The sequence below is a fragment of the Etheostoma cragini genome, chromosome 22, assembly GCF_013103735.1.
Source record: "Etheostoma cragini isolate CJK2018 chromosome 22, CSU_Ecrag_1.0, whole genome shotgun sequence".
NCBI lineage: Eukaryota > Metazoa > Chordata > Actinopteri > Perciformes > Percidae > Etheostoma > Etheostoma cragini.
Genome location: NC_048428.1, coordinates 11,390,959 through 11,416,276, shown reverse-complemented (window position 1 = coordinate 11,416,276; position 25,318 = coordinate 11,390,959). Strand labels below are relative to the sequence as shown.

Sequence of the window (25,318 nt, the reverse complement as noted above, 5' to 3'; positions counted from 1 at the left end):
TGTTCTAGGAGATGGATCGATCCTAAACGGAATAGATAAGCACATAAGTAGTTGGGTCCAGAGTAGTTTAATAACAGCCAGACAGATTATTTCGAGTCAATGGCGGAATGAAGGGGTGCCGTCAATTCAAGTTTGGGCTTGTGAGATGGCTAGGGTGGTTGAGTTTAAAAAGATATCAGTTATCCAGATTTGATGTGTACACGGGAAAATGTGGAAGGCTTTCTGGAGGGCTCCTAAGAAGCTTTGTGATGGGAAGAGACATGTATGATGGGTGTAGTCATTTAAACATGTTTATTTGGTTTATAGTGTGACTATTTTATTAATATGTTGTTGGCTGGTCTTATATATTTTGATGATGGTTTTTGTCTGGGTGGGTGGTGTGTCTGTGTGTGTGTGTGTGTGTGTGTGTGTGTGTGTGTGGGGGGGGGTATACATTTAAAAAGACCACTTTTGCACAGTGTTTTTAGCGTCACTTTGTGCGTAAATGCTACTCCGTATCAAGTGCTAACTTCCTGAAGTGAAACATAAAGATGCCAGTTGTGCAAATAAAACAAATTTTAGACTAGTGTGCTTTGTACACATTAATTTCTTATTGTCTAAATCAAGAGACTTTTGAAGTTCAGATGCAAAACTTAAAAAGGCCAATTGTTTCTTGCTCAAAGTACAGTATTTGAAGTCAATCAACATTGTTTGTAGACTGATATGAACCTTTACTATCAGTTAACACACAGGTCCTTCACCCCCCCCCCCTACAAAAGAGCCTCACATGGAAATTTGGAAATTCTAATTTAGGCATATAGGACGGAACAGAACAAGTCCCCTGTGTTTCATATCTGTTCTGCAGATCTATCAAGCAAACTAGCCAAGGTGATAACAGCATGACTTGGCGTAATGTAAATGCAATGTCGTGGTAAACACTGCTGCATTATGAAACAGTTTGAATAGAACCTCACAAGATATTGAATAAGTCAATAAATGCATATCATTTACTGTGTTTTTGGGTCTTCAACATGACTAGTTTTGTGCGTGTGTGTGTGTAAAGTGTGTGTCCATGCACATGAGAGCCCTAAGCTCCCAAGGCAATGCCCTCTGTCGGTCTATGAGAGAAAGTAAACAGTGACATGTGAAAAACCAAACAAGTCTGACCTCTGCAAGGCCAAAACAACTGCAGTTTCTCTAAAGACCTTTGGATGGTTTATCCATTAAAGGGAAAATCCACAAATTAACAGTGGATTGTAACATCAGTATCTACACACATAGCCAACAGTGTCCCTTGTCATCCAAACTTGGATGGATGATGCGATCAGGTGACTATTTGTGGAGTAGGTGTTTTAACTTTAAGGTTGCATTTACATCAATCGTAATGTCTGACTTACAATTGCTAATGTCCCAGTAAAAGTGTAGCTGTATGCTGAGTCATCCATTAATCATAATCCAAGGATTTCTCTTTTGTCTTTTGTTAACATCTTCTTTAAAATTAAAATTTAATTTAACTGAAGCTGAATATAGATTCTTTAGAGTATTATTTGCCCATAAAAGTCTTCTTACTAAAGCTGTGTTGTGGCTGAAGATTGCTCTGTAAATTCTTACACCCATTGAATTATTCTTATAAATTTTGACCAGTCTAGACAAATCCTTTCTGCTGATATTAAACCTCCTTGAATAGTTGGCAAAGGGGTGCCTTGACGTATCCAGAACCTAGCTAAAAAATAAAAGTTGCTCAGACTTGATCAAACTGATTCACTTGTCATGTAAAGTGACACAGAGCTGAATCATACTTCCTATGCGCAATGAAGTGTTGGGCTGCAGGTCACATGACAGGATTTTTATCCATGTTCATTTTCTTCAGGAATGATTTCTCAAATGTGTCTGCACATGCAGCTCAAGGATAAAGATATTTAATCTCCAAACAAAGCAAAAACATGTTCTTATTTGAAATGTAATGGCCTAGACGTAGAAGCTCCTCCTGAGCGTCTCAGTGCTGGCCTATAGTGTATCTAACTGACCTCAACAGAGAGAAAAGGCCGTCACGCAGGTTGTTGATCCTCAATGATCCTCCTAGCCTTTTTCTTTCAGCGTCTGGTGTAAATATCTTTTCGAAAAGGTAGGGCGCCGTCTCTTGTCTGTTCATCTGCTGAAGCAACTCTCTGCAGGTCCTTGCACGAAGCTGGATCTGAGGTTGGAGGGGGGCAGAGATGTTCAAGAAGAAAGTACAAGAAGAAAGTTGGAGCAAGTTCTGATGAAAGATTAACAAGGTTTTTAAAAAGATGTACTGGGTAAAATGATCATCAGTGATTATAGTTCCAATTCAGTGACTGGACCTCTACACATGCCTCTCAGTGTTGAGGAAAATGATTCAAATGTAGCCAAGGGCGCAAAAAGATTTGCAGCAAATGCCTCACATGACGATACCCCTGTATGTGTTGCTATGGGAACGCAGGGGCATGTGATGTGAGTGCCTGTGTTGTCTACAGGCTCCAGTCTCAAGAAACACCCCCTCCCATAACACACACACACACACACACACACACACACACACACACACACACACACACACACACACACACAACTAATACTGTAAACTTTCCCTTATTTTCTGCTGCAATAATCTGCTGTAAAGAAAACATTCAAAATGAAATGTAAGGCATTCTCCTTCCTTTAGAAAAAAAAGACTATGGGCATGGCCGCCCACAATTACCCAGGAGGTGGTGATTTGACAGCGGTAGAGAGGCGGGTCGAGAGATTGCGACAAGTGTTTTGGGGTGCCAAGGAGGCAAATATTCTTCTGTGGAAAGTTGAGGACGCTCTTTGGATCTTTGGAGAGGAGGGACAGCGCAGCTGCAGACTTTAACGCATCGAGCGTGTGTGGATGAGACATTTTTCAAAGTTTCATGTTGTGTATATCTACCGACAGCAGCCACCATGGATAGCGGATCCAACCAAACTATTCACCCAAGTTGCAGGGAGAAACCCCCTCTCGCCATCGACATTATCCTCAGTGAGTAGACTGGCTTTGACACAGCAGATCTGGGACATCTCTGCTCTTTACACAGTGGGTTTCTTTAGCAGGAATCCGTCTAGGGAGTGGGATTTGTATCCTTGCCTGCCTTGAACTGTAAACTAGTGGTAATCCGGGGGAAAGAGAGACTAAACGGGTGGTCTGGTGGTGATTACTTAGGGTGTGGGGGATTCCTAGATGTCCCTGAACCCCACTTTGGGAACTGTAGGGCTGTAGGATGCTGGATTCCTCCTGTACAACATCCAGAGGTCGTCTCGCTTCTCTCTTGGGCTGCTGAAGCAAAATTGCTGAAGCAAAACATTTAACCCCCATGTTGTCCTCAAGTCAAATCTGAACCATTTCCCCCCAAGAATCTATATTTCTAGATCAGACATTTGGGTTTCTTTCAACCAATGTTTCCAAAGAAATAGCGTGGATGGTTCCCTACAACGTTCTTGACACGTTTTATTAAATTCCATAGCATTTGAATTTGTTTTTATTTTTTATAAAAGAACGTTGGAAAAAGTGACACATGTCGATAAGCTTCAAAAACGTCAAAAGGTGCAGAAAAAACGTTAGAAAGATGACAAAATCATCGGTGGAAAAGAAACAATATCTGCTTGAGTAAATGTAGCCTACTTAGTTACTTTCCACCAAATGAAAGATTTTTGCTCGGGCGCCTTGGATTCTTCTCAAGATCTCTGAAAGCACATACAGTAATTATTATGCAAGATCCACGCAACAGCCAAAGTAAAGTTACTTCAGACCGGGCTCATTTCTCAGTTATTGTGACTTTTCAACAATTTATTCGGCTAATCCAATAATCTATTTCACCGGTGTGGCGGTGTTATACATTTGTATTTGGACTTCTGACTCACGTTGGATTATCCAGTTCACTTTGCTTTTCACTGCTCATAACACTCCTCAGAGGTTTTTTAACCGGGCAGTTTCAGCAACCTAAAGAGAAAATCCACTTAAATAGAGCTTAGTAATATTTTTTAAGGACTTAAATATTAAAGTAATTGGCCTAAATCCCTGAATAAATCGTAATAAATGTGTTGTATGAAAGTAAAGTTCAGTGATGCGTTTTGATAATGGGGATTCCTCCTCCACCTCCTCCACCTCCACATGGCTCTCACAGACGTTCCCCTTCTACAGTATATGAAAGTCCTAAATATTGAGTACAGTCCCTTTAAGAATTTGTTGCCCAGCTTTATTATTTGACTTTTGGCATCATTTATCTTTTTTTTTCATTTTTAAATGTGTTTTTTACACAAACAAGAAAACATGTTGTACCTTATGATTAAGGCTCAATAAAGGTTAAAAATGACCTGCCGTACCGTTACATCACATGTAATGTGAGTAGTTACCAGGTAACATTTGAGGAACAAATTTGGAACTAACTGCTTGTCAACCATTAGGTAATGACTAGTCCTAAGTCCTAATGAGGTTTTAGTAGCTAATGATCAGTCGATTGAGAAACGAGTGGGGAACAGATCAGGATCTACTTGATAATTGATGACTTTAAAAGTACATCTCCAATAATTCCTAATGGAGGACTTATGGATAATGATGGGATATCCTTCCTCATTTGTTCCCTAGTAGTAAAAATGTCATGTGCCTAATATATTGGTATGAGTCTCAAAGTGCAGTACTGGTTGGGCTTTGTTTCTGACGGTAAAACTTTTAAAGTCTCACACGTACCATCTGGATTAGTTTTATCTGTGAAAACAAGCTTGTCAGTCTCTTTCTGGCATTTAGCTGAACATGTGTGGCCACGTAACATGCCTGTTGTTTAAAAATAGAACCACAGAAGGACATATAAAGTAGTTTATTTGAAAGGGAACAAAACAACACGTTATAATCTCAATTTGTATAATCTGTGTCATGTTATCAACTGGAAATATAAAACAATTCAATAGCAACCGAAACGACGCAACAAGAAGGCAAAGTGACCCCCTATACGGAAAGAAATCATCAAAATAGGAATTTTGTTTGTTTGTGTGGTTGTATGTGTGCATTTTTGTGCCTACTGATTCCATCTAATTGCTTTGGATCCAGCAGAATAAAGGACGCGGCTTTCCAGAAGATTTACAATGGCGGGCAACATGCGGAAACAATTTACTCCACCTTTCCACTCTTTGTTTTATTTTGAACGTAGCTGCAGCTTTGTCTTCACCTATGTTCCTTTTCCTGAGACATCTGCTGTCTGCTGATTGCTTCCTTCAAAATGTTATTCCTGGAAGACACATCCCCTGCCAGTGCATAATCCCACCCACATGTGTGCTGAAAAACAGCTGTTTTCCAGGCTGAAAGAGACAAATTTCGGCTTTGTTGACGCAAAGTTCATCAAGCTTGCACATCACATGGCACGATAAATACAATCCACTTTCCAACAAATGTTCAAGTTAAAAGATCTATCCATTCTTTGGAGCTTGTTTTATTTTGTCAACATGCACATCTGTGGCAACAGCATTTGATTTTCATGCGTTTTAGTTTTCCCTTTAACATTTACTCAAAATCCTCTTTTTAAATCCTATTTGACCTTTTGTGTAGCTGAAATAAACACAATTCTAAATACATCTAAGTAAATCTAAGTAAATCCAGACAGCTAGCTAGACTATCTGTCCAATCTGAGCTTTCTGTTGCACGACTAAAACAACCTTTGAACGTACACATGCTCCACCAAAACCAGGTCCTTCCCGAGACTATTTTGCAGAAGCACAGCGGCTCCGTCTGGCGCTTAGCACCACCCATGACGATTGTGATTGGTTTTTAAAAGAATGCCAATGAGCCAGATCCCGTTTTTCTTCCATCCCGGAATGACGTGTGGACTGGTCAGATCCTCCTCCGCAGCACTGTGAAGGAAGGTCTGGCAATGCTTGACTAGTTATTGGTTAACCCTCAAAATATGGCATTTTTGTTTTTTTTGTTATTGTAAGTAAGTGTTTGGTTAGCCCAGCATGGCTGTGGAATCTTAGTCTTGTTAGGACATGCTTGATACATTCTGGCAGTAATACAATTCAGCCTGCTTGAATACACGTTTCCGTGCCAACATAAATACCCACAACCTTCCTTAAGATCACATCAAGTTTGGGTGCCGTGGTAGCTCAGTTCATAGAGTGTGCACCCATATGTAGAGTTGTATTCCTCAATGCCTAATAATTAAAGGCAGAAATGTCCCAAGAAATATTATATATACTATACATGTATATATATATCAAGTTTTAATTACCGGACAATTACCTGCACGTCCAGAATCTCGGGTTAAATTTGAAAGCCGCTAATTTGTTGTAATTTCCCTTCTCCCCCTCCAGAGTTGGACATCTTTGGCATCATCCTGTACTCAGTGCTCACCTTCATGGCCACAGTGTCCATGCTGGTCTTCATAGAAGAGTGTATCTACATCTATAAGAAAGTGCCCGCCAATAAGAAGAGTGTGATCATCTGGGTGAATGGGGCAGCCCCGGTAAGAACAGCACTGTGAAAAACTACGGATAGTGTATGTGAATATACTTTATCTTCACATGGTATTTCCCTTTCTCTTCTGTTTTTTAGGTAATTGGCACCATGTCGTGTCTGGGGATGTGGATCCCCAGAGCCACCATGTTTACTGATATGACCTCTGCCTGGTGGGTCTCTCTTTCTCTGCTTCTCTTTTTACTCACCTTCCATCTCTCACTCTTCTGTGTGTTTTGTGAGCCTCGCAGTAAAAAATAACAGCTTGGAAACTTGAACCTCGTAACCTACTGAGAGTTCTATAGAAAACAGTGAAACTGTTGTGCAACGTGTGTGGAAGATATGGTTTTCATTACTCTGCTGATCCTGCTTCTCTACTCCACTCATCATTCATGTGCGCCATTGTTCCTACTTCCCTCATTCCTTGTTTTTGTTTACTAGTGACTCCTCTTATCTCTCTGTAGCTACTTTGCCATCGTGGTGTTCAAGTTCCTGATCTTGATGCTCGAGGAGTTGGGTGGAGACGAGATTTTCCTGAAGCGAGCAGGGAGACATAAACTCAGGATCAGCACTGGGCCGTGCTGCTGCTGCTGCCCCTGCCTGCCACATGTGGCCATCACACGGTAAACACTGCAGTAATAGACAGTCTGTGGTACAACATTTCTGCTTGTTCTTGCCTTTAGTGCTGTAGTGAACACTGCCACTCCCTGGATGTAAACAGCTTTTGATGAACACTAAGCAGAAGCATTGTTTGATTTTTGACAACAGCAGCAGGAACTGCTGGACAGCTTCCAATGTAGCACATCTGGATTTACAAGTACCATTATCCTTGGCAGGAGAGGCCTCTAATTTCTCACTTCATGTTTACTGAAATTTAACAAAAATCCAGCAGAAATGAATCCAATTATCCAGTAATATGAGGACTCTCTACATTACTGAGGTGGTGATTGAAACACCTTGCATTTCTAATGTATTTTTGACATAATGTTATAACAAACAAAACACCTTTTACTTTATATACAAACCTAACCTTTAGTACTGATTTGTTATCTTATTTCTTAAAATAGATCTATTTGGAGTAATGTCTTTATTTTATTTTATTTTTTGTATTAATTGCGTTAACTGTAAGATTTAATTATGTATTTTCAAAATGTTACAATGTCTGTGTGTGTAATGTGATGTTGTAAAGAGTATTGTTACTTGAACAGATTGAAGGACCCCGGGACAAATAGCTTTTAGCTTATGCTAAAGCTAACGGGGAAAGATCCCGCGCAGCTTCTAAGATGGACACAACCACATGTTGTTTAAAGTTTAGTGAACTCTGAGGTTGTTTTTTCGGCTTGTTTGAAGATTACATAACCTCGGAGATCCTCTGTACATACATAACCTCAGGCTGAACGCAGTTTACACTCCCACGGCCGTTCAACTCTTTCAAGGTGGGACCCAGTGTGTACGCAGCAATCACATCATGCCCTTTCCTGAGTAGTTACTGGCTGCATTTTCACTGTGTCACGGTTGTTTCACTATGTGTCACAGATGGTGTAATACGTACTGTCACAGTTGATTGGTCAAGTTTGGAAAAAGTCCGCAGACATAACAATTTTCTTCTTCTGTTTTTGTTTTTGTCTGTAGCAGATACAGGCCTGTTAAGGCTATGAGCATTTCATAAAAAAAATATATGCCGGTGGTATCAGGCAATGGCAAAGTAATGGTCTTGTATGTGTTGCTATGCATTCATGCATCCCCTCAGTGTGAATACACATACAGTCCTTTGTGTAAACCCTCCTGCTGTACACAACAATGACGATGATGATGATGATAATAATTAAGGCAAGACATGCTCAGACCTATTTCTTTATTGCAGTGCACCCTTTCCCATCAATGGTGTAGTGCATCACTAATAAAGATTTGCCCAAGGCCACTCTGAATTGTTCAAAACGTCCTGCGGTAATAACCCAGGATAGGTTCAGGGCGATGGTAAATTCCACAATGGACTTTTAAGAGTTTTTTCAAATGCATTTAGAGACTAAAACCAGTATGTGTCATCCGTGGCTACTCTTTGTTCCAACTCCAGGCGCTCTCTCTTCCTGCTCAAACTTGGCTCCTTCCAGTTTGCAGTCCTGAAGATTGTCTTCACCATCCTCTCCATTGTCCTCTCAACCAATGGGACATTTGACCTCGCTGATGTGAGTTGGTAACATATGAATTCTTAAAGGCGTCTCTCCATGCTATTGTATCCCGTATTTCCATTTTATTTTCTGAGTCATACAGGCCAGATTCCCAATGTTTACTGTTGTTTGATTGGGATACTTTACTGCGCTCATTGCCACTTGATCTGGATGCTCAACTTTGTTTATATTTTCTGTAGAATAATGACAATCATAGTCTTGGCTCAATACCTGTTGTATTGAGGCAAAAGCAAAGATGTTAAGGTATAAACATCCTTATCAGTCATTGTGATTCATTTTTAGAAATCACAATTATCCTTTTTGTTTCCATAACACTTTCTAAAATGGGTGATCTATTTTTTTTTATATGTACAGTTTATTTGATCGGGACAGATACAACATAGGCAGATTAAAAATAGTTATCTAATTCAAGTATCGTAGTGTTTATAGCGGATGCTAGTTGGCAACACTTGGCCCTAGGAGGGCTTTTACGAAACAGAGATTAGAACAGTAATCAAGGTTTACACTGAGTATGTGCTCGACCTGATGACAAACTTTCTAATTTTTCAGCTAAACAGTACACTACAACTGTTCTTAAAATTAGTAATCGACATATATTGATTTACATTTTAACAGTGGTAGAGCGGTTGCCTGCCAATTGGAAGGTTGGGGGTTTGATCCCCGCCCCTGCAGTCATTGTCGAAGTGTCCTTGGGCAAGACACTGAACCCCGAGTTGCCCCCGGTGCTGCGCCTCGGAGTGTGAATGTGTGTGAATGTTTATCTGATGAGCAGGTGGCACCTTGTACGGCAGCCTCGGCCACAGTGTATGAATGTGTGTGGATGGTGAATGTTTCCTGTAGATGTAAAAGCGCTTTGAGCAGTTGTTAAGACTGGAAAAGCGCTCTATAAATACAGCACATTTACATTAAATTTACATTTGATCAGTGCTACCTGGGTTTGACCGCAGTTCACAAGCAGTCATTCAGACTGCGTTAGAGAGCATTAGAACCTCAATGATACAGCTTACTTAGGACTGATAATATTAGCATTGGGATGTGCACCAAGTACCAGGCACACTGTCAAAATGTTTTGCTATATTTGTAGTTAATTATTATCACAACGTGTACCCTATTTTGTAAGAAATTTGAAGTTTAACAAAAAAAAGACAATAAAGGTACTGTAGTAGCATAAAGAGGACAGTAGAAGATGAAAGTAAAAAATCCTAAATATATTTTTAGACTTTTTATCACTCTATTTAAGAGTAATAACAATGTTATAATTGTTGATACAAAAGTATGGAGGATAACGATGCCTATTAACGAACAGAAACACTATATTGTGACATGTCTTTCATATTTTCTTTTTCTCCACAGTGTACAATGAGTCCCTTTTGTCCTGTTCACACTCTCAGAATTCTGAGTTGACTTTGCTATCTTCATGACTTTGACTTGTGACTGTGTGTGTGTGTGTGTGCGTGTGTGTGTGTATCAGTTGAGCATCGAAGGAGCTGCGATTTGGATTAACCCATTTGTGGGCATCTTGACAATCATAGCTCTGTGGCCTGTAGCGATCATGTTCATGCACCTAAGGACTGCCCTGCGGACAATCAAGATCATCCCCAAGTACGCCATGTACCAGGTAAGGCACGAGAAAACAGCTGTTCGCACCCCTCGTGGGACAGTACACTAGCCTTTCTCATAAATGTGATACATGATTTTCCAGCATTGTGTTTGTCAGGTTAAAGCGTGTGTGTGTGTGTTTGTGTGTGTGTGTGTGTGTGTGTGTGTGTGTGTGTGTGTAGCTGGTGCTGATCCTGAGTCAGCTGCAAACCGCTATCATCAACATCTTGGCTTTAAATGGAACCATTGCCTGCACTCCACCCTTCTCCTCCGCAGCCAGAGGATACAGTGAGTCAACATCCATCCATAAAACCAGTCCATCCGTCTATGAGTTTATCTAACCCCTAAAAAATTCCTCAATCTATTTCTGGGTATTTGTTCAGTCGACACCAAGAATGAAAATGAAATATTTCTTTAACTTGCAGCCAACCTTTGTTTTTCCTATTCTTTCTTTACTTTCACATCTGTTTCCACAGTGATGAGTCAGCAGCTTTTGATCCTGGAGATGTTCATCATTACACTGGTAACACGTCTGCTGTACCGCCGACAGTATGAACCCATACCCGAAGAGGAACACGACATAAACGAAAAAACCAGGATGGTTACAATGCCCGGGTCTGCATGAGAACTGTGTGTGTGTGTGTGTGCGCGTGTGTGGGTGTGTGTATGTGTGTGCGTGCGTGCGTTTGTATGTGTGTGTGTGTGAGATTTCTATATCCTGCATGTAGATGATCAAGAGATTATATAAGTCAATATGAATAAATGTAATAAGAATGGTATGTAAATGTATTCGTTGGGGTTCATTTGGGGTCACGGAGGTTGAAACTTTACAACATTGTTTGATTGACCGGTCACACAAATCACACACCGGAGGGATCCAACAGTTATGATAGTTCCCATTTTGTGTCATTTCAATTTGTTTCTACCAACAACAAAAAACACACACACACACACATGCAACTATTATTTGGTAATGTCCAAGGAAGTGTCTGAAAACCTGTGATTTGGTTCTAATTATGAGGAAAATTGAGAAACTGGTGAATTTTTTAATAACGTATTAGTAGAAATGTGATTTTCCATGTCTGCTGGTAGACAAATTTGAAATTCTTTAGCAAATAATTACCACTTGAAGTACTATTTCAATTTCTTTCCTGTAAGTTTACACTTGCATGTCAGGTATGTTCTAGAAAATTACTAGAAATAGTGTGACCTCAAATCCAAAGTGGCACCACTTATTTATATATGCTGTGTTTTTGTGAGGCATTATTGCATAAATGCTGCTTTTTTTGCATTCTGTGTGACAACCACTTGACCTTTACTGTCACTATTACCTTTTACAATGTGAGCATTTTAAACATCCTCAGATGATATGTCACTGAATGACTCTGGGGTGTCTTTTCTTACAGTATTTTCACTTTTCACGTTCAGCTGTCACACTGTATTTCTAATCTGGGGCCGCCAGGTGGCAGTAGATCTGGGATTGGAGCTTAATGACACCTGCCTGTTCTTACTGGAACAGGTCATTTCACAGGCTAACTAGTCTTCCCACAGTCCAGTGCGAACTTTTGCAGCGCATAAGTACGCCACACATTACATCCTTTTACATGTGTACCCATTGACTGTGTGTGAACCTAATTCTGCACGTTTTATAGCAACTGGCTGCAGATGAACATTTTGATGTAAACGAGGTTGATTGACACGCCCCCGTCCAATTGGGTCGGTGTTGTGTCTCACTTCCCGGTTTTAAGCCAATCACCATGGTGCATCAACAAGCCCGGGCCGGGCCAAGTGCGGTTGAGTCGAGACTTTCGGATGTACGTACTGTACAAAAACGCAATTACAGTCCGAGTAGACCGGAAGTGTGAAGATTTGTCCTTCAAAATACAATATATTTTATTTTTTTATTTTATCTTCCTTTTTTATATTAGGAAGTATTTTTTGTTTATTATATCAGGTGTTTTGCATTTGACTCGCACGTGATGCTTTAGCTTTTACAGCTCTATTACTGAACCCACCTTCATTTTATTACTTTAAAAAAAAAACACGTTTATTGCACTTGTTTATTGTACCATACATGTATTTTTGTAAAACTTTTGGCATGTTATTATGTTGACATGTTGTCTTACCCTTGATAAATTCCCGTAATTGTTTGTGAATTAAAGTTTAGAGATGAAAATACATACACAATAAAGAGAGAGCAAGTGTTTTTGGGAGGATTAACACGCAAGATACATTTTCAAAACATGGCATCTCAAACGTTTTTCTTATAATGGGTTATAATGTATCTATAAATCTATCAATATCGTTAATTAATAAAGCCATTATAGACGTTGGACACCTTGTTGTTTTATTTTGAAATCCGTAACCGGACTTCAATGGTAGATTCCGACTAGCTTCACAAGATTGAGTTCCTCTCTGTGTTCAGCAATGTAGATCCAGGAAGCCCTCTTAAGAACATACTGTGTGTCTTCTATCTGTTTCCTTATGGACATTTATTCATCTTTTGGTTTGGTGTCCTCTGGAAACCCACGGACTGGGACAAATGTGGACGCCAATGAGACACCGTGTGGCTCTCAGCATTACCGGCGGGGCTGAAATGCTTGTCTTTTTTCTAAATCTCATTATCACGGTCACATCCAGGCATCATCAATAAAAATTCAAAATGAGGATCTTCGTGTCTCTGCTAAAAAACATTAACACCAAAATCGAGTATTACTCCAGATTTTCGCCGTCCCCGCTCTCCATTAAGCAGTTTCTGGATTTTGGTGAGTAGAAATCAGGGGCCTTGTATTTTATAATTGTATTAATTACATATTAAGGTCCACCGTTCATTTCTAATTTGTTATTAATAGTAGTAGTATGAGCTGTCATGAAACATTATACTTATGTTATTACCACATGCGGCGTCTGACTTGGTGTTTACTTCACTTAAGACCCCCTAAACAGCACTAATGGATCTGCATGACAGCTCTCTGTTGCAGGTGTGTATGCTATGTGGACACTGGACACACTGCTTATTTCATGCTGGTAGTTTCACTCAGACTGGGTCACCAACTCGTATGCAGTGGCTGATGGGCACCCCACTTTGTAAATTGCTTTTCAATGATCTTTTTAAGGTGTATTTCAATCTTTAGGAGCTGATTTCAGAGCCTGGGTCATTGTAGTGTAGTATTACACAAATGAAAGTTACATGAAGGGACTTTTTAAAGGCTCTTTCTTTGTATCTGCAGTGGTTTTCTCTCTCTGCATGTAGACTCAATAACTGTGCCAGACTCTAACATGAGACTTGAAACGCAAGATGACAGTGTTGGTAGCCAACTCAAGGCTTTTCTTAATCCATCTCTGATTAAACACAGTCATCTCTGTTACGTAATTTGTTCTCACAACTGTACATTGGATGTGCAAGTACAGGAAAATACGTCAATTGTTTTGTAGTATGAAAAACAGCAAGGATTTAGTAATTTCCTAGTAATTGTTCATGAAGAGCGATAGAGGCCAACCATATGTAGGCCATAGGTATGCCTCAGAAAGGAATAAATGAAACATCATCCCGTCAGCAGCTGCAGGGTGTGTGTGTGTGTGTGTGTGTGTGTGTGTGTGTGTGTGTGTGTGTGTGTGTGTGCCTGCTTGCTTGCATGTGTGTGTACCTGTGTGCTGTTCCAAGGCTGAGTCAGTATTTGGTGGTTTCATTACCCCATTTTATAACTTAAGAGCCCCATTTTATAACTTAAGAGCCCATCCCTAATATTGCAGAATCAGCTTTGAGCATAGATGATTGTACATATTCTTTCATTCTGCCAGTTCATCTAGTCAAAGAAACTAAAACACAATATTACTGTGTCTTCTCTGTTGGAGAAGCTGTAAGAACTCAGAAGGCACTTTCCCCAGTGGTTTTCTTTGCTGTGGGTTAACAGGTTCCACATTTTTCTATGTGATTCTGGCTGGCCCGTGTACCGTAAATAGCATTTTGGTTGGAGAGGGTAGAAGTAAAAAATTTGCAAAGTGATAGTCATTTATGAGCAAGACATTTAACATGCCAGAGTAATTCCGTTTTTCACGTTTAGATCTGCAACAGAAATCCCCCCTAACCTCTCCATGACTCTATTGCGTAACTAGATTTATGATTTCCTTGTATAGTTCAAGCTAATGTTGGTGGGCAGTAAAAATGATTCCAGCATGTCAGTTAGAGTTTAAGGTATCATATTAAAGGTTGCAAATTGAAATTGAATACAGCCTACATTTGAGCTGTGTTAGCCGGTATGTTTCCCTGTCTACCAGTCACTTTGGTATAGAACTTTACATCTAAAATCCTTTATTTTATTTTTTTTGTCTCAGGATGAAAACAAAACTTCTCAGGAATATTTAAGGCTTGATATCAATTGTATAGTAGGTCTGGTGGTTTTGTTAACTAAAAGAGGAAAGGGGAATTTTGAATTCCTGAGTGTTTTTCAATGTTTCTTGGCAGGAAAAGTTCACTCGCACGAGTGAAAACTCAACCAGACTTTCCACATAGTCCTGTCTCATTTAATGGTGCAGCTTTGACAAATATTATTTGGATTTTTTTTCTTTAGGCAGGGACAATGCTTGTGAAAAAACCTCCTACATGTTCTTGCGTAAGGAGCTGCCGGTGCGGCTCGCCAACACCATGAGAGAGGTCAACCTGCTGCCAGATAACTTGCTCAGCCAGCCGTCCATCAGACTGGTGCAGAAATGGTGAGACACTTCCTCTTATTAATACACTTTATATTGCTTCCGGACGATAAGGTTTATAGTAGAAGTAGTTTTGATAAGTGTGTGTAAAAGTTACCCTTTGACCTCTGATTTATTAGGTACATGCAGAGCTTCGTGGAGCTGCTGGATTATGAGAACAGAAAGCCAGAGGACCCTCATGCTTTGAATGAGTGAGTGGATATTGCCTTCATTAATGATTTATAATAAATGCAAGCTTGTCTATTTAAGTACAGCTTTGTCAGCCACCCAGCTGTTTCATACGGACTTTATGTACGGAGTCCAGTGCAGATAATCCCCTTAGCGTGCATCAATCTGTGCTGACTGCACAGGTAACGGTGTGTATTCATGCTGTAACCATGACCGTGAGATAAACGGCCACACGTGACTCATAAACACAGACCAGAATTTGGATAAGGCCATCTGTTTAGAGAACAAACTTCCAAGATCTGTTTGGTACACTGGAAATGAAAAACAAACAAAAACGGTGGTATTAACCTTTGTACTCATCCTGTCTGGACTTGTTTCTGGCCTCCGAAATAGCAAAAACATAAGAGACTGTCAAGCAATTAAATGATAGAAATATGTGGGCCCGGACAGCTCAGTTGGTAGAGCGGGCGCCCGTATGTTGAGGTTTACTCCTCCACGCAGCGGGCGTGGGTTTGACTCCAGACCTGCAGCCCTTTGCTGCATGTTGTGCACCCCCCCCCCCCCCCCCCCCCCCCCCCCCCCCCCCCCCCCTCTCTCCCCTTTAATCTATTCAGCTGACCTTTCAATAAAGGCCTAAAAATGCCCCAAAAAATAATGATAGAAATATGTTCATGAGCCTCAACCTCGTTGACTCATCTTAAAATGATATTATTGATGCGTCCAAGATTCCTGGAGCTCTTGATTGAGATCCGTAACCGTCACAACGACGTGGTTCCCACCATGGCTCAGGGAGTCATCGAGTACAAGGAGAAGTTTGGCTTTGACCCCTTTATCAGCAGCAACATCCAGTACTTCCTTGACCGCTTCTACACCAACCGCATCTCTTTCCGCATGCTCATCAACCAGCACAGTGAGTCTCAAAAACCTGTTTGGTTTATTTGGATCTATCGTAGTAGCAAGTTCACTTGTGTTTCTGTGTTTTTTCTGGCAGCTCTCCTGTTTGGTAACGACACCAACCCTGCCCATCCCAAACACATAGGCAGCATTGATCCCACCTGCAGCGTGGCTGAAGTTGTCAGTGGTGAGTTTAAAATCATCAGACCACTGCACTGTACTCTTTTTACTGGGAGAATATTTGGTTATCTATGGGTTTATCCTTTTTATTTGCTTTTTTTGCAAATATTTGAACAACAACTTATGGAAACTGGAGCTATATCACACCAGAAACTATCAGCAGTGACACAAATTAAACAAGTTCATCTGCTTCGTCAGCGCGTTTCAATAATAATACTTTCATTTCCAGCAGCGTGGATTCCAAGCTGCACTCTCAGCGACCCAGCAAGGAACAGAAGCAACGTTATCATCCTGCTAACAATGATTTCTGCTCGTTCGACCCTGACTTGTTTTGTTTCCCTTTTTCTATCAGATGCCTACGACACAGCCAAGATGCTGTGTGAGAAGTACTACTTGGCTTCTCCCGAGCTGAAGATTGAAGAGTTCAACAGTAAGAGTTGTTTAATTTTTTTCTCCGTACATTCAACCGTTTTTCCCCCTGTAATCTGTCAGGCAGCTGTAGTGAAGCAATGTGTTCTCTCTGCCTATTGGTGCAGCTCTGGAGTCCAGATTTAGTCCTGTAGGGCCAGTTGTTCAAAACATTTAATCTGTATCAAAATGATCCAGATTTAGAAAATTATATTTTTTGCTATTCAGGATCAGGTAATCCATTTTACTTTTCTGCCGGTTTTTCAAAGCAACCTTGGACTGGGTCACCCTGATCCAGATACACAGTTTTCAAGATTACCAAATACGGATTACCAGTGCTCTAAATGGGACAACATTTCACGATGTGGTTTACCAGTTATGTAAAGAACAGCTAGAAGAGCCAGCATGGGGTCACTGTAAGTGTTTCTTATTTTGAGACAAAACACAAAAATAACATAAACATCTACTTCCATTCATAATTTCTTTTATGACCCCTCATCTGAGCCATAATAAATAAAAAACTAAACTACATTAACAAATACATTGTGGATATTTTGAAAACGTCTTAAAAAAAAGGCTAAAAGTCCAATAGTTAACAAAATAAAGAATGTTCTTCATCTGAGGAGGAGAGACCATAAATTACTTTTGACAGGCTCATCTCTAATGATTGTTTTTTTAATATTAATTAATTGTGATGAATGACAGAAAAATAGAATATAACATTTTTGTTTGTTATTAAAATCTGGGGGATTGTTTCATGGGGACAAGATCATTTTTATTTGTATTTTATTTTTACTTTACTATACTGAATAGCCTAATTGGTAGCCCATGTCTACTTTATCTACTTATCACTGTTACAACGGTTACTCAAGTCAAGTGCAAAATGTAAATAAAAGTTTATACACTAAATTATACAAAAGTATCATTTTTAAGTTTTACTACATTTTCTTCCATCCATCTTGAAATCCTACCCCCTGTTGGGATCTGGATAATCCTGTTTTTTTTTTTTATCAAAGTTATCGTAATCCTACTGACAAGTTTTGAACAACACAAACAAAGGATTGGATTCTTGATCTAATCTGATTTCAGATTCCTTCTTTCCCTTTCGAACAACCCATTTTCAAGATTTGATCCAGGCCGATAATCAAAATCCAATCAGCTTACCTTTGAACAACTGGCCCCTAATGATCACAATGTTGCCATCTTATTAACTTCAAAAGGACCAACTTTCTGTGTGATCTACCCCCCCCCCTCTTCAATCTTGTCTTCCAGTGAAGGCCCCTAAAAAGCCCATCCAGGCAGTGTATGTGCCCTCCCATCTGTTCCACATGCTGTTTGAGCTCTTCAAGGTGAGCAGTGCAGCCTCTGTGGCAGGAACTTAACTAATTAAACGCTCCTTTAATTGTAATTAAATTGCAATGCGACCATAATTCTATAAATACTTACTACTGCTGAGTTCATTAACTCTGTGTTGACAGAACTCAATGAGAGCCACAGTAGAGCTTCATGAGAACAGTGAAGAGGCATTGCCACCAGTAAAGGCAAAAGTCACTCTGGGTAAAGAGGATCTTTCTATAAAGGTAAATAAACACAAAGGTACATAAAAAAAATCAGACAAACGTGTGGTCTCTCGCTCCATCTCACCCACGTGTCTTCTTCATCAGATCAGCGACAGAGGAGGAGGTGTCCCTCTGAGGAAGATAGACCGTCTGTTTAACTACATGTACTCCACTGCTCCTACACCAAGCCTGGAGCCAGGAGCTGTCCCACTGGTACACACACACACACATACATACCAACAAATTAGTATTGACCCTGGTGACCACATTTCAAACCTTTTTAGTTGGTACATTTGTAATACATGGCATGACATAGGGGAAATTAAATTGTGTCACTCTCCCTCCCCCATTCAGGCTGGTTTTGGCTACGGTTTGCCGATTTCTAGGCTCTATGCCCGATACTTCCAGGGGGACCTGAAACTCTACTCCATGGAGGGCGTTGGCACCGACGCTGTCATCTATCTGAAGGTAAAGTGATATGGTCAAATGTGGAGCATGTTGTGATGGTTTTTCTGTCTCCCAACAACAGAACTCAGCTAGGTCAATCTTCAAAGGAATAGTTTGACACTTTTGGGAAATACCGTCATTCCATTTATTTTTTTGCCTTAAGATTAATACCACTTTCATCTGTCACTTTTAAGTATAACGCTAAATGCAGGAGATGATTGGCTCAGCTTAGCTAGAATGAAGACTGCAAGCAAGGGGCTAAACAGCTAGTCTACCTGCGTCAGTGTCAGCTAGCTGTTTCCCCTTGCTGCTAGCCTTTATGCTAACCTAAGCTAATCTTCTCTGGCTCCGGTGTTAATATTTAACATCATCTAAGTTTTTGGCAAGGAACCAAACATCAAAACTGTTCCTTCAAAGATGAATTACTGTGACTTCTTATTGGCTTTTGTGTTTTTGTTCCTCCATTTAAAGGCCCTGTCCAGCGAGTCCTTTGAGCGTCTGCCTGTCTTCAACAAGTCAGCATGGCGACATTATAAAACCAGCCCCGAGGCGGACGACTGGAGCAACCCCAGCAAAGAGCCGCGTGATGCCAGCAAGTCCAAATACAAAGCCCGATAATTCTGCCCGAGCCCACTAACCCGGCCCTCTGCTCAGTGCATGTACGATGAAAGGTTGCCCTTGGTTTAAGATCAGCTTTGGAAAAGAGGGACGCCCTTGTATATCTGTACCCAACGGCAATGACATTCATCAGCGTAGCTTTCATTGTTGTGGCATTACCAGTGGAGTTTAAAAATGAACCTTTTCGGATTTATAGATCACCGCTGTCATTTAGTCAGGTGAAACTTGTGAATCTTCATCTCTTCTATCTGGCCATTACTTAGAGCTAAATTCTCTGCATCACCATCACATCTTCCTCTGTCTCACACACACAGTTTTGGCCTGGCTCCTCTTTTGCTGACTAGGCCACCGCTCCCTGTGGCTGAATAAGCCAAGCTCTGCTGATTTAGTGTCTTTCTCACCATCAGTAAAGGCTTGTATTCTGTTCTCTCCCTCTCAAAGACAAGCAGAGTCAGGGGGTTTGAGTTTCACTGCGAATGGAAAGAGGACGCGGTTTCATTTGCTTCCTTTGGGAGACACTTTTGACTGAACGCACAATTAGGCCAGTGTGTCATTGGCATAGCAAAGACTTGTTTAGCATTCAAGCCATTGGGAAAAGACAGGATTGCCTTTAGATGAGAAAAACAATACATATTTTTTGGGACAGTATAAGAAGCAATGCATCAAGAAACATTATTTTTCAAAGCTCTATAAGTTTTCTTTTACGTCAAAGACAGGAAGCCTTACTTCTAACTTATTTGATGTTCCGCCTTAAAGGCTGTACCGGAACTTGAAGTTAATTTATTATGGGAGAATGTTAGAGAAAGAACGTTTTTTTGTTTGTTTATATTTTACCAATTCACACATAGAAGTTGACAATACCCACAGACACAGCACTGAACCTCATCAGTCTTTTCTGCTTGCAAGCCAGCTCTGCACCCTGATTTAACAAAAAAGGACCAAAGGAGAATCTGTAAGATGCTTAGTAGCTTCAACTACACCAGCATGATGTATTGTAGATCCCTCACAGAGAGGAAGGGACCTGTTGCATCTGACAAGGACCATAAAACTGGAAACAAAGTATTACATATTCTTTTTACAATTCACCCCGCAAACATTTTAGACCCATCACGGTGGATATAGACACGCAACATGCTCACAGCTTGGACTTGAACTGTGCTTCATCCAGTCAGCCTTGTATCTCACTTGTCGTATCACTAATACTAATAGTCTTCTGAATGAGTTTTAACAAAGTTTTTGAAATGTGCTTTTTTTGTTACTTATTGTCACGAGTGAAAATGCAGAGGGAATTAATACCTGACAGGTTTACATTTATTTTCATCCAGGGACACTGTTGAAGAACTGCTTTTCTTATACCTTTTGTTTTTGCTTTGACATTGAAATAGCATTACTTTGAGTGATCATTAAATTACTTTTCTCTAATTATTTCTAAAAGTGTGTGGAGAGTCCACCTCATTTTTCTTATGTAAACATAAGGAAATCAAGCAGTGTTTGGAAAAGCCAGCAGGGGAGATTCCACGTGGTTTAAGGAGCCACTAATCCCTGCAACCTCTTGATACTGAAATATTACAAATCAGATGTTTGTCAAATGAAAATCCATTTAGGAACTTGTTAATGCACTTTACTAAACCTACACACACAAACACATACACATATTTTCTTCAAATAAGTTTTATACAATCATCTCAGAGACCACGTCTAAATCAAAAATGGTCCCAAACTATTTGTTAAGAATTCCAATAATCCTAAATGACTTCCTTCTCTCATCTCCTTTAGCTCCATCTGATGTGAAAAGAAAGGAGCGTAAATGAAGAATTCACTTTGGAAAGCGACCAATGTCCTGTAGGTTCTCCGCTTTTCAGCCTCACTGAAAGAGTTCCTCACTGCCAATGCCTTCGTTACCTGCCAGTCTTGCTGATACGTGGTGACAGACCTACTGTAAGGAAAATTTAAACGCTAGAGGCAACAGTCCTCTTGGTTTAGATGACTCAGTTTACCACCTTCCATCAGTTATACTTACATTCAACAGACTGTTGGCAAAGTTCACACCTTTGTCAAAGTTTCAATTCCAGTTGTATGATTTGGAGGCCCAAGGTTTAATTTTCTGTAGTTGTCAACCTTTACTGGTAAAGACTGTCTCTGTTCCTCTGGTATATTAGAAAATATAGTGTATTGAACTAGTAATGTGCTGTTCATGCAGCCAGTGTGGAGTGATTGTTTTCCATCCTACTGTACCTCCAGCTTGATCAAATGTATTAATGTTTGCATGAGCTCCTCACTGCGGAGGTGGCCATGCAAACAAATGCAACTATATACCAAAAAAAGTGATAGAACAGTCTCTATGATGTGATTCAGCATGAGATCAGCTTGTCAAACCCGACAATAAAGAAAACTGTTGTTGTGTCTGTGATTATGTTTTTGCATCTTGTGATTTGATGATGATAAGGTGAAATGCACTTTTAATTCACATTCAGTTATAGCTTTTTTTGGATTTATTAACATATCAAGCCGTTTGAACATTGACATTTAAAAAATAAAAAAAGACACACTATGTCTAAAGTTTGTCCATATAGTGCAGATTAACATGTAGTGCGTACAGGACATTAGGTCTCTACATTGCATTGGGGTATTTATTGTATTGTTTGGGTGGAAGAGAGGTCTGCTCTTGCCTGACATGAATGAGTAGACCTGAGCAAAAATGAAAATAAAGTTATCACGTACATTTCCAATAATAGCAAATAAAACATTAGGGCGATGATCTGGCTTTTTAGGAACTGACAGTTCACCTAGAGGGCTTTAATAATTGTATATTTCAAGTATCATCAGAGTCCTATTAAGAAAGGCTGTATCTCCAAGTTTGCCGGATTTGATTAACAGCTGACATCAAATTCCAAAAAGCAGGAATGTCGGCTAAACATTGATGATAAAACATGGCATACTGTCAAAAAACAACAACACATGGCTTTTTTAATGCAGAAAATCCCCAAATGTTTCTGCTGATGGATTACTGCGAGATGTGATATTTGTGTGGCCTACTGAAGGATTGTGATTATGAAGGATTTGTGTGTTTGTATGGCATGTGACCAGAAATTAGAGTGATTACATGTACTTTCTACTGTAGGTGTTGCCTCATTGACTCAGTTTACATTCAAGAAGCTAATAAATGAAGGCTGTTTTTTAATCTATCTCATCACCATCAACAGGTGAAGTCCAAGACTCAGAAGTAAAGGGGCTTGTTTTAGTGTCTAACTTCATGACAGAACCTATTTCCATTTTCATTTCAAAACTTATTTTTCTTTACATGACCTTTAAAATGATTAGAAGCTGTACAACTGAGGTGATGAAAACCACCTCCCAAGATCAGTCGTCTTTCACTAAAGCTTCCCCCCCCCACCAATCATTTCAGTTTTATTTCAGGATCATACAGGCTGCTATTCCCCTGGCTTATTTTAATGTCTTATGATTTTCTGAGGGATTATTTTATTCTGTATTAGTGGTCATATCAGTATCGTGGGAAGAAGTGAATTAATAATTGTGGATCACATATCTATATTCCTTGCTAACCATTTAGGTTAAAATGGTGCAAACTAGCACTGATTATATGTTTTAGTGCAAAGAGGCTGTCCAAAACATCACCTCTGCTAAGCAAGAGTGTGCAGTGTAAGTGCTATCTCTCAGTTTAACAAGAGCACAATGACTTTGTGGAGAATAAATCCAGTTCCTGTCTTTTCACATGTACGGTTAAACTGAACATCAAACACAATGTTCTGTAACTTTGTGCCTATTCACATCTAGTGGTTACAGTAGTTACACGAAATCTTGGCATCCTAAAAAAAAAAAAGCTAAACTAAACAGAATAGGACATTAAACAATCAGGTGATATTGTGAGCAGGCTGTTGGACAGTCTCTATAAGCACTGGACAATCCAACGCAAATCCTCTCGAAAGATGCCACAAAGCATTCTGGATCTTCTTAGGATATGCCACACTGTGTACATAAATCCTTCTCTTCGTTCTCTTTCACCTGTCTGCTTGGTTGCCTGGACCACAGAGAGAGCGATGGCTTCTTAGCACTGCGGCACAGAACTTCATTTCCCATGATCCACATCTGCCTTGCATATTAGCAACTTCTTTGAGGATAAATGTTCCAGTATCCAGCCAGTGTTTGTCAGAGTATATGTGTTTGTGTGTGTGTGTGAGTGTGTGAACAGTTCTCAGGCAGTGTATTATGAGTGAAGTGTGTTTGTGTGTACAGCATGTGTATGTGGACGTGTGTGTGGACTTGTGTGTGTGTGTGTGTGTGTGTGTTCAACAATCCATCTACTTCTCATCTTCATCACCTTCACTCATGCTGCTTATAGAGGCAGATGCTCCTTTGGGGGAGGTTGGGGGTGAGGGCCGTGCATTGTGCCAGCGGGCGGGCGGAGACGGGGGTGAGGGAGAGCGCAGGGGGGACAGTTCGCGGGGAGGACTGTTGCAGGGCGACTCTCGGGGAGACAGAGCGTAGGACAGCATTCGTCCACTGCGCTCCTGAAACACCTGTTTCTGTTTATGGACAAAGAGAGAAAAGAAAAAAAAGGTCCGTGCATCAAAAAGCCCTTCTTAATATCAAATACTGTCTGTTCTCACAAACAAAGCTTCAATATAGAGAAAGATGACAAAAGAAAAAAATATGACAATGCTTATGATGATGGTTATTTTTTAACTCTCTCAATGAGTTACTGTACTTACCCAAGTCCCATCAGGGCCAAAAAGTTCTAGGAAGTTGCCGATAAACTCTCTGGATTTCTCTTCCCACTTCTGAATGAGGTCGTGACTCTTTTCCTCCACACGGTAAACAAAATGTTTACTTTTCTCCTCGACCGTGCGAACCTTCTCCTTCATGCGGTCCACTTGGTTCTGCAGCCTGTACTTCTTCTCCTGAGGGGATAAAATGTGGAGGAAAAGCCATTATGTCGGTGTTACACATAAACACCAGACCTTCAATCCAAAATGAGTCTTTTTACCCTGTCTCGTTAAAAATGGTAAGTGGAGTAGAAACCATTTCAACCAATTAATTCCAGTCAAACACAAAATATAAAAACGTTGGTGTCATATCAATTATGCTAAATGTTCTTCGCTGGAAAAGTGAATTTGCATATTTTATATATCTTGCAATAGGTAGTTGCAAACAGAGATGTCTTCCATTATACCATCATGGTGATATGAATAATTGATCCTGCTCTTACGTTAATGTAGCTAACGTTGAGCTCCTTGGCCGTGTAGCCACGTTGGAGGTTGCGTCGGGCGTAGACGTCATAGTCTCTGACAATTCTTGTGATCAAGTCCGATGTTGAGATTCCCTCAGTCCGTTGTGTAGGCACAAACATCCCTGGCACATACATACAAAAAAAAAATTGGAAAACTGTTCAAGGTATATTCTAAGAGAAAATGCACAAGTTATTTAATCTTCCTATTATCACACACTAACCTGCCTCCTTAATATGTTTATAAACGTCCTCACTTCCTGCTGAGGAGTATGGGATGTCATCGTGAGCCACAAAATCGATCTGAGAAAAGAGAAAAGGACATGACTGTATGGCAGACTGATGTGAATTAACAGTAGTTTAGATTTATGTAAAGTATACATACTTAAACTAGTACATGAAAAGGGTTTTGCATTCCACATAAAAGTGTCTTACCACTAGGGGTTCTGATGCTAAAAGTCCCTTGCTTAGAGTTTCCTCCTTAAGAGCTATTCATAAGGCTACTGAGGGTTTGACCTCATTGCTACACATGACATCATGTTTCTTTACTGATGTAATATAGAATGTTTCCAATAATAGGTTGACTGCTCTGTTGTCAGTGCAGTGAAATGAAATATTCATCAATTCATTTAAAAGGAGCGTGAAAAGGAACTAGACTGAATGAGATGAGACTATATAAGATTACAAAATGAATCATTTAATACAAAACAATTTTAATTTAAAACGTCAATTGAATTGAATTAGATAGAAAGATAGATAGAGCTTAGTGCTGAAACGATAGGTAACTACTATTGACAATTGGTGATTGCATCCCCTGATATTTCATGCACAGTTTACAGTAACC

The 25,318-nt window shown here is 40.0% G+C and overlaps 3 protein-coding genes and 1 long non-coding RNA gene across 10 annotated transcripts in view; 3 read left to right on the top strand and 1 right to left on the bottom strand.

Moving 5' to 3' along the window:
• The first annotated feature begins 719 nt into the window (after positions 1-719).
• LOC117938313 lies at positions 720-12,240 on the top strand. The gene is made up of 3 exons (XR_004655367.1): positions 720-731; positions 1,324-1,326; positions 11,797-12,240. It is a non-coding gene; the product is annotated as an uncharacterized LOC117938313 (long non-coding RNA).
• Positions 2,734-11,174, top strand: slc51a (solute carrier family 51 subunit alpha). The gene is made up of 8 exons (XM_034862840.1): positions 2,734-2,998; positions 6,316-6,467; positions 6,557-6,630; positions 6,922-7,080; positions 8,532-8,643; positions 10,118-10,264; positions 10,428-10,533; positions 10,722-11,174. Exons 1-8 carry the CDS (start codon positions 2,923-2,925, stop codon positions 10,868-10,870), a joined length of 975 nt encoding a protein of 324 aa, XP_034718731.1. The 5' UTR covers positions 2,734-2,922; the 3' UTR covers positions 10,871-11,174.
• Positions 12,241-12,636: 396 nt separating the features above from the next.
• pdk3a (pyruvate dehydrogenase kinase, isozyme 3a) lies at positions 12,637-21,633 on the top strand. Of its 2 annotated transcripts, none has more exons than XM_034862836.1 (12): positions 12,637-13,010; positions 14,817-14,958; positions 15,075-15,146; positions 15,849-16,033; positions 16,115-16,204; positions 16,550-16,627; positions 17,878-17,954; positions 18,084-18,185; positions 18,270-18,377; positions 18,519-18,632; positions 19,083-19,203; positions 21,006-21,633. In XM_034862836.1, the coding sequence occupies exons 1-12, from the start codon at positions 12,908-12,910 to the stop codon at positions 21,038-21,040; spliced, it is 1,227 nt and encodes a 408-aa protein (XP_034718727.1). In that variant the 5' UTR covers positions 12,637-12,907; the 3' UTR covers positions 21,041-21,633. The 2 variants fall into 2 exon arrangements, with proteins under 2 accessions (XP_034718727.1, XP_034718728.1); XM_034862837.1 differs by having other exon boundaries at positions 19,083-19,270.
• The window catches only part of LOC117938308 (choline-phosphate cytidylyltransferase B-like), a 17,054-nt gene continuing 5,548 nt past the window's right edge, over positions 13,813-25,318 (bottom strand). For 3 of the 6 annotated variants that reach the window (XM_034862833.1, XM_034862834.1, XM_034862829.1), the window contains exons 5-8: positions 24,699-24,777; positions 24,457-24,599; positions 23,960-24,148; positions 21,720-23,773 (exon numbers count right to left, since the gene is read on the bottom strand). In XM_034862833.1, the coding sequence (XP_034718724.1) occupies positions 23,549-23,773; positions 23,960-24,148; positions 24,457-24,599; positions 24,699-24,777 (636 nt within the window). In that variant the 3' untranslated portion in view covers positions 21,720-23,548. Of the gene's footprint in view, positions 13,869-21,719; positions 23,774-23,959; positions 24,149-24,456; positions 24,600-24,698; positions 24,778-25,318 lie in introns of those variants that run through there. The other 3 variants (XM_034862831.1, XM_034862830.1, XM_034862832.1) reach the window with 3 other exon arrangements.

Bases quoted from the DNA above. Each gene is read 5' to 3' on its own strand.
- slc51a (XM_034862840.1), top strand. From the start codon at position 2,923: ATGGATAGCGGATCCAACCAAACTATTCACCCAAGTTGCAGGGAGAAA. The intron at 2,999-6,315 runs GTGAGTAGACTG...CTCCCCCTCCAG, and splicing joins CGCCATCGACATTATCCTCA to AGTTGGACATCTTTGGCATC. The intron at 7,081-8,531 runs GTAAACACTGCA...TTCCAACTCCAG, and splicing joins CCACATGTGGCCATCACACG to GCGCTCTCTCTTCCTGCTCA.
- pdk3a (XM_034862836.1), top strand. From the start codon at position 12,908: ATGAGGATCTTCGTGTCTCTGCTAAAAAACATTAACACCAAAATCGAG. The intron at 13,011-14,816 runs GTGAGTAGAAAT...TTTTTTCTTTAG, and splicing joins TAAGCAGTTTCTGGATTTTG to GCAGGGACAATGCTTGTGAA. The intron at 19,204-21,005 runs GCAAGTCCAAAT...CATCTCCTTTAG, and splicing joins CAAAGAGCCGCGTGATGCCA to CTCCATCTGATGTGAAAAGA.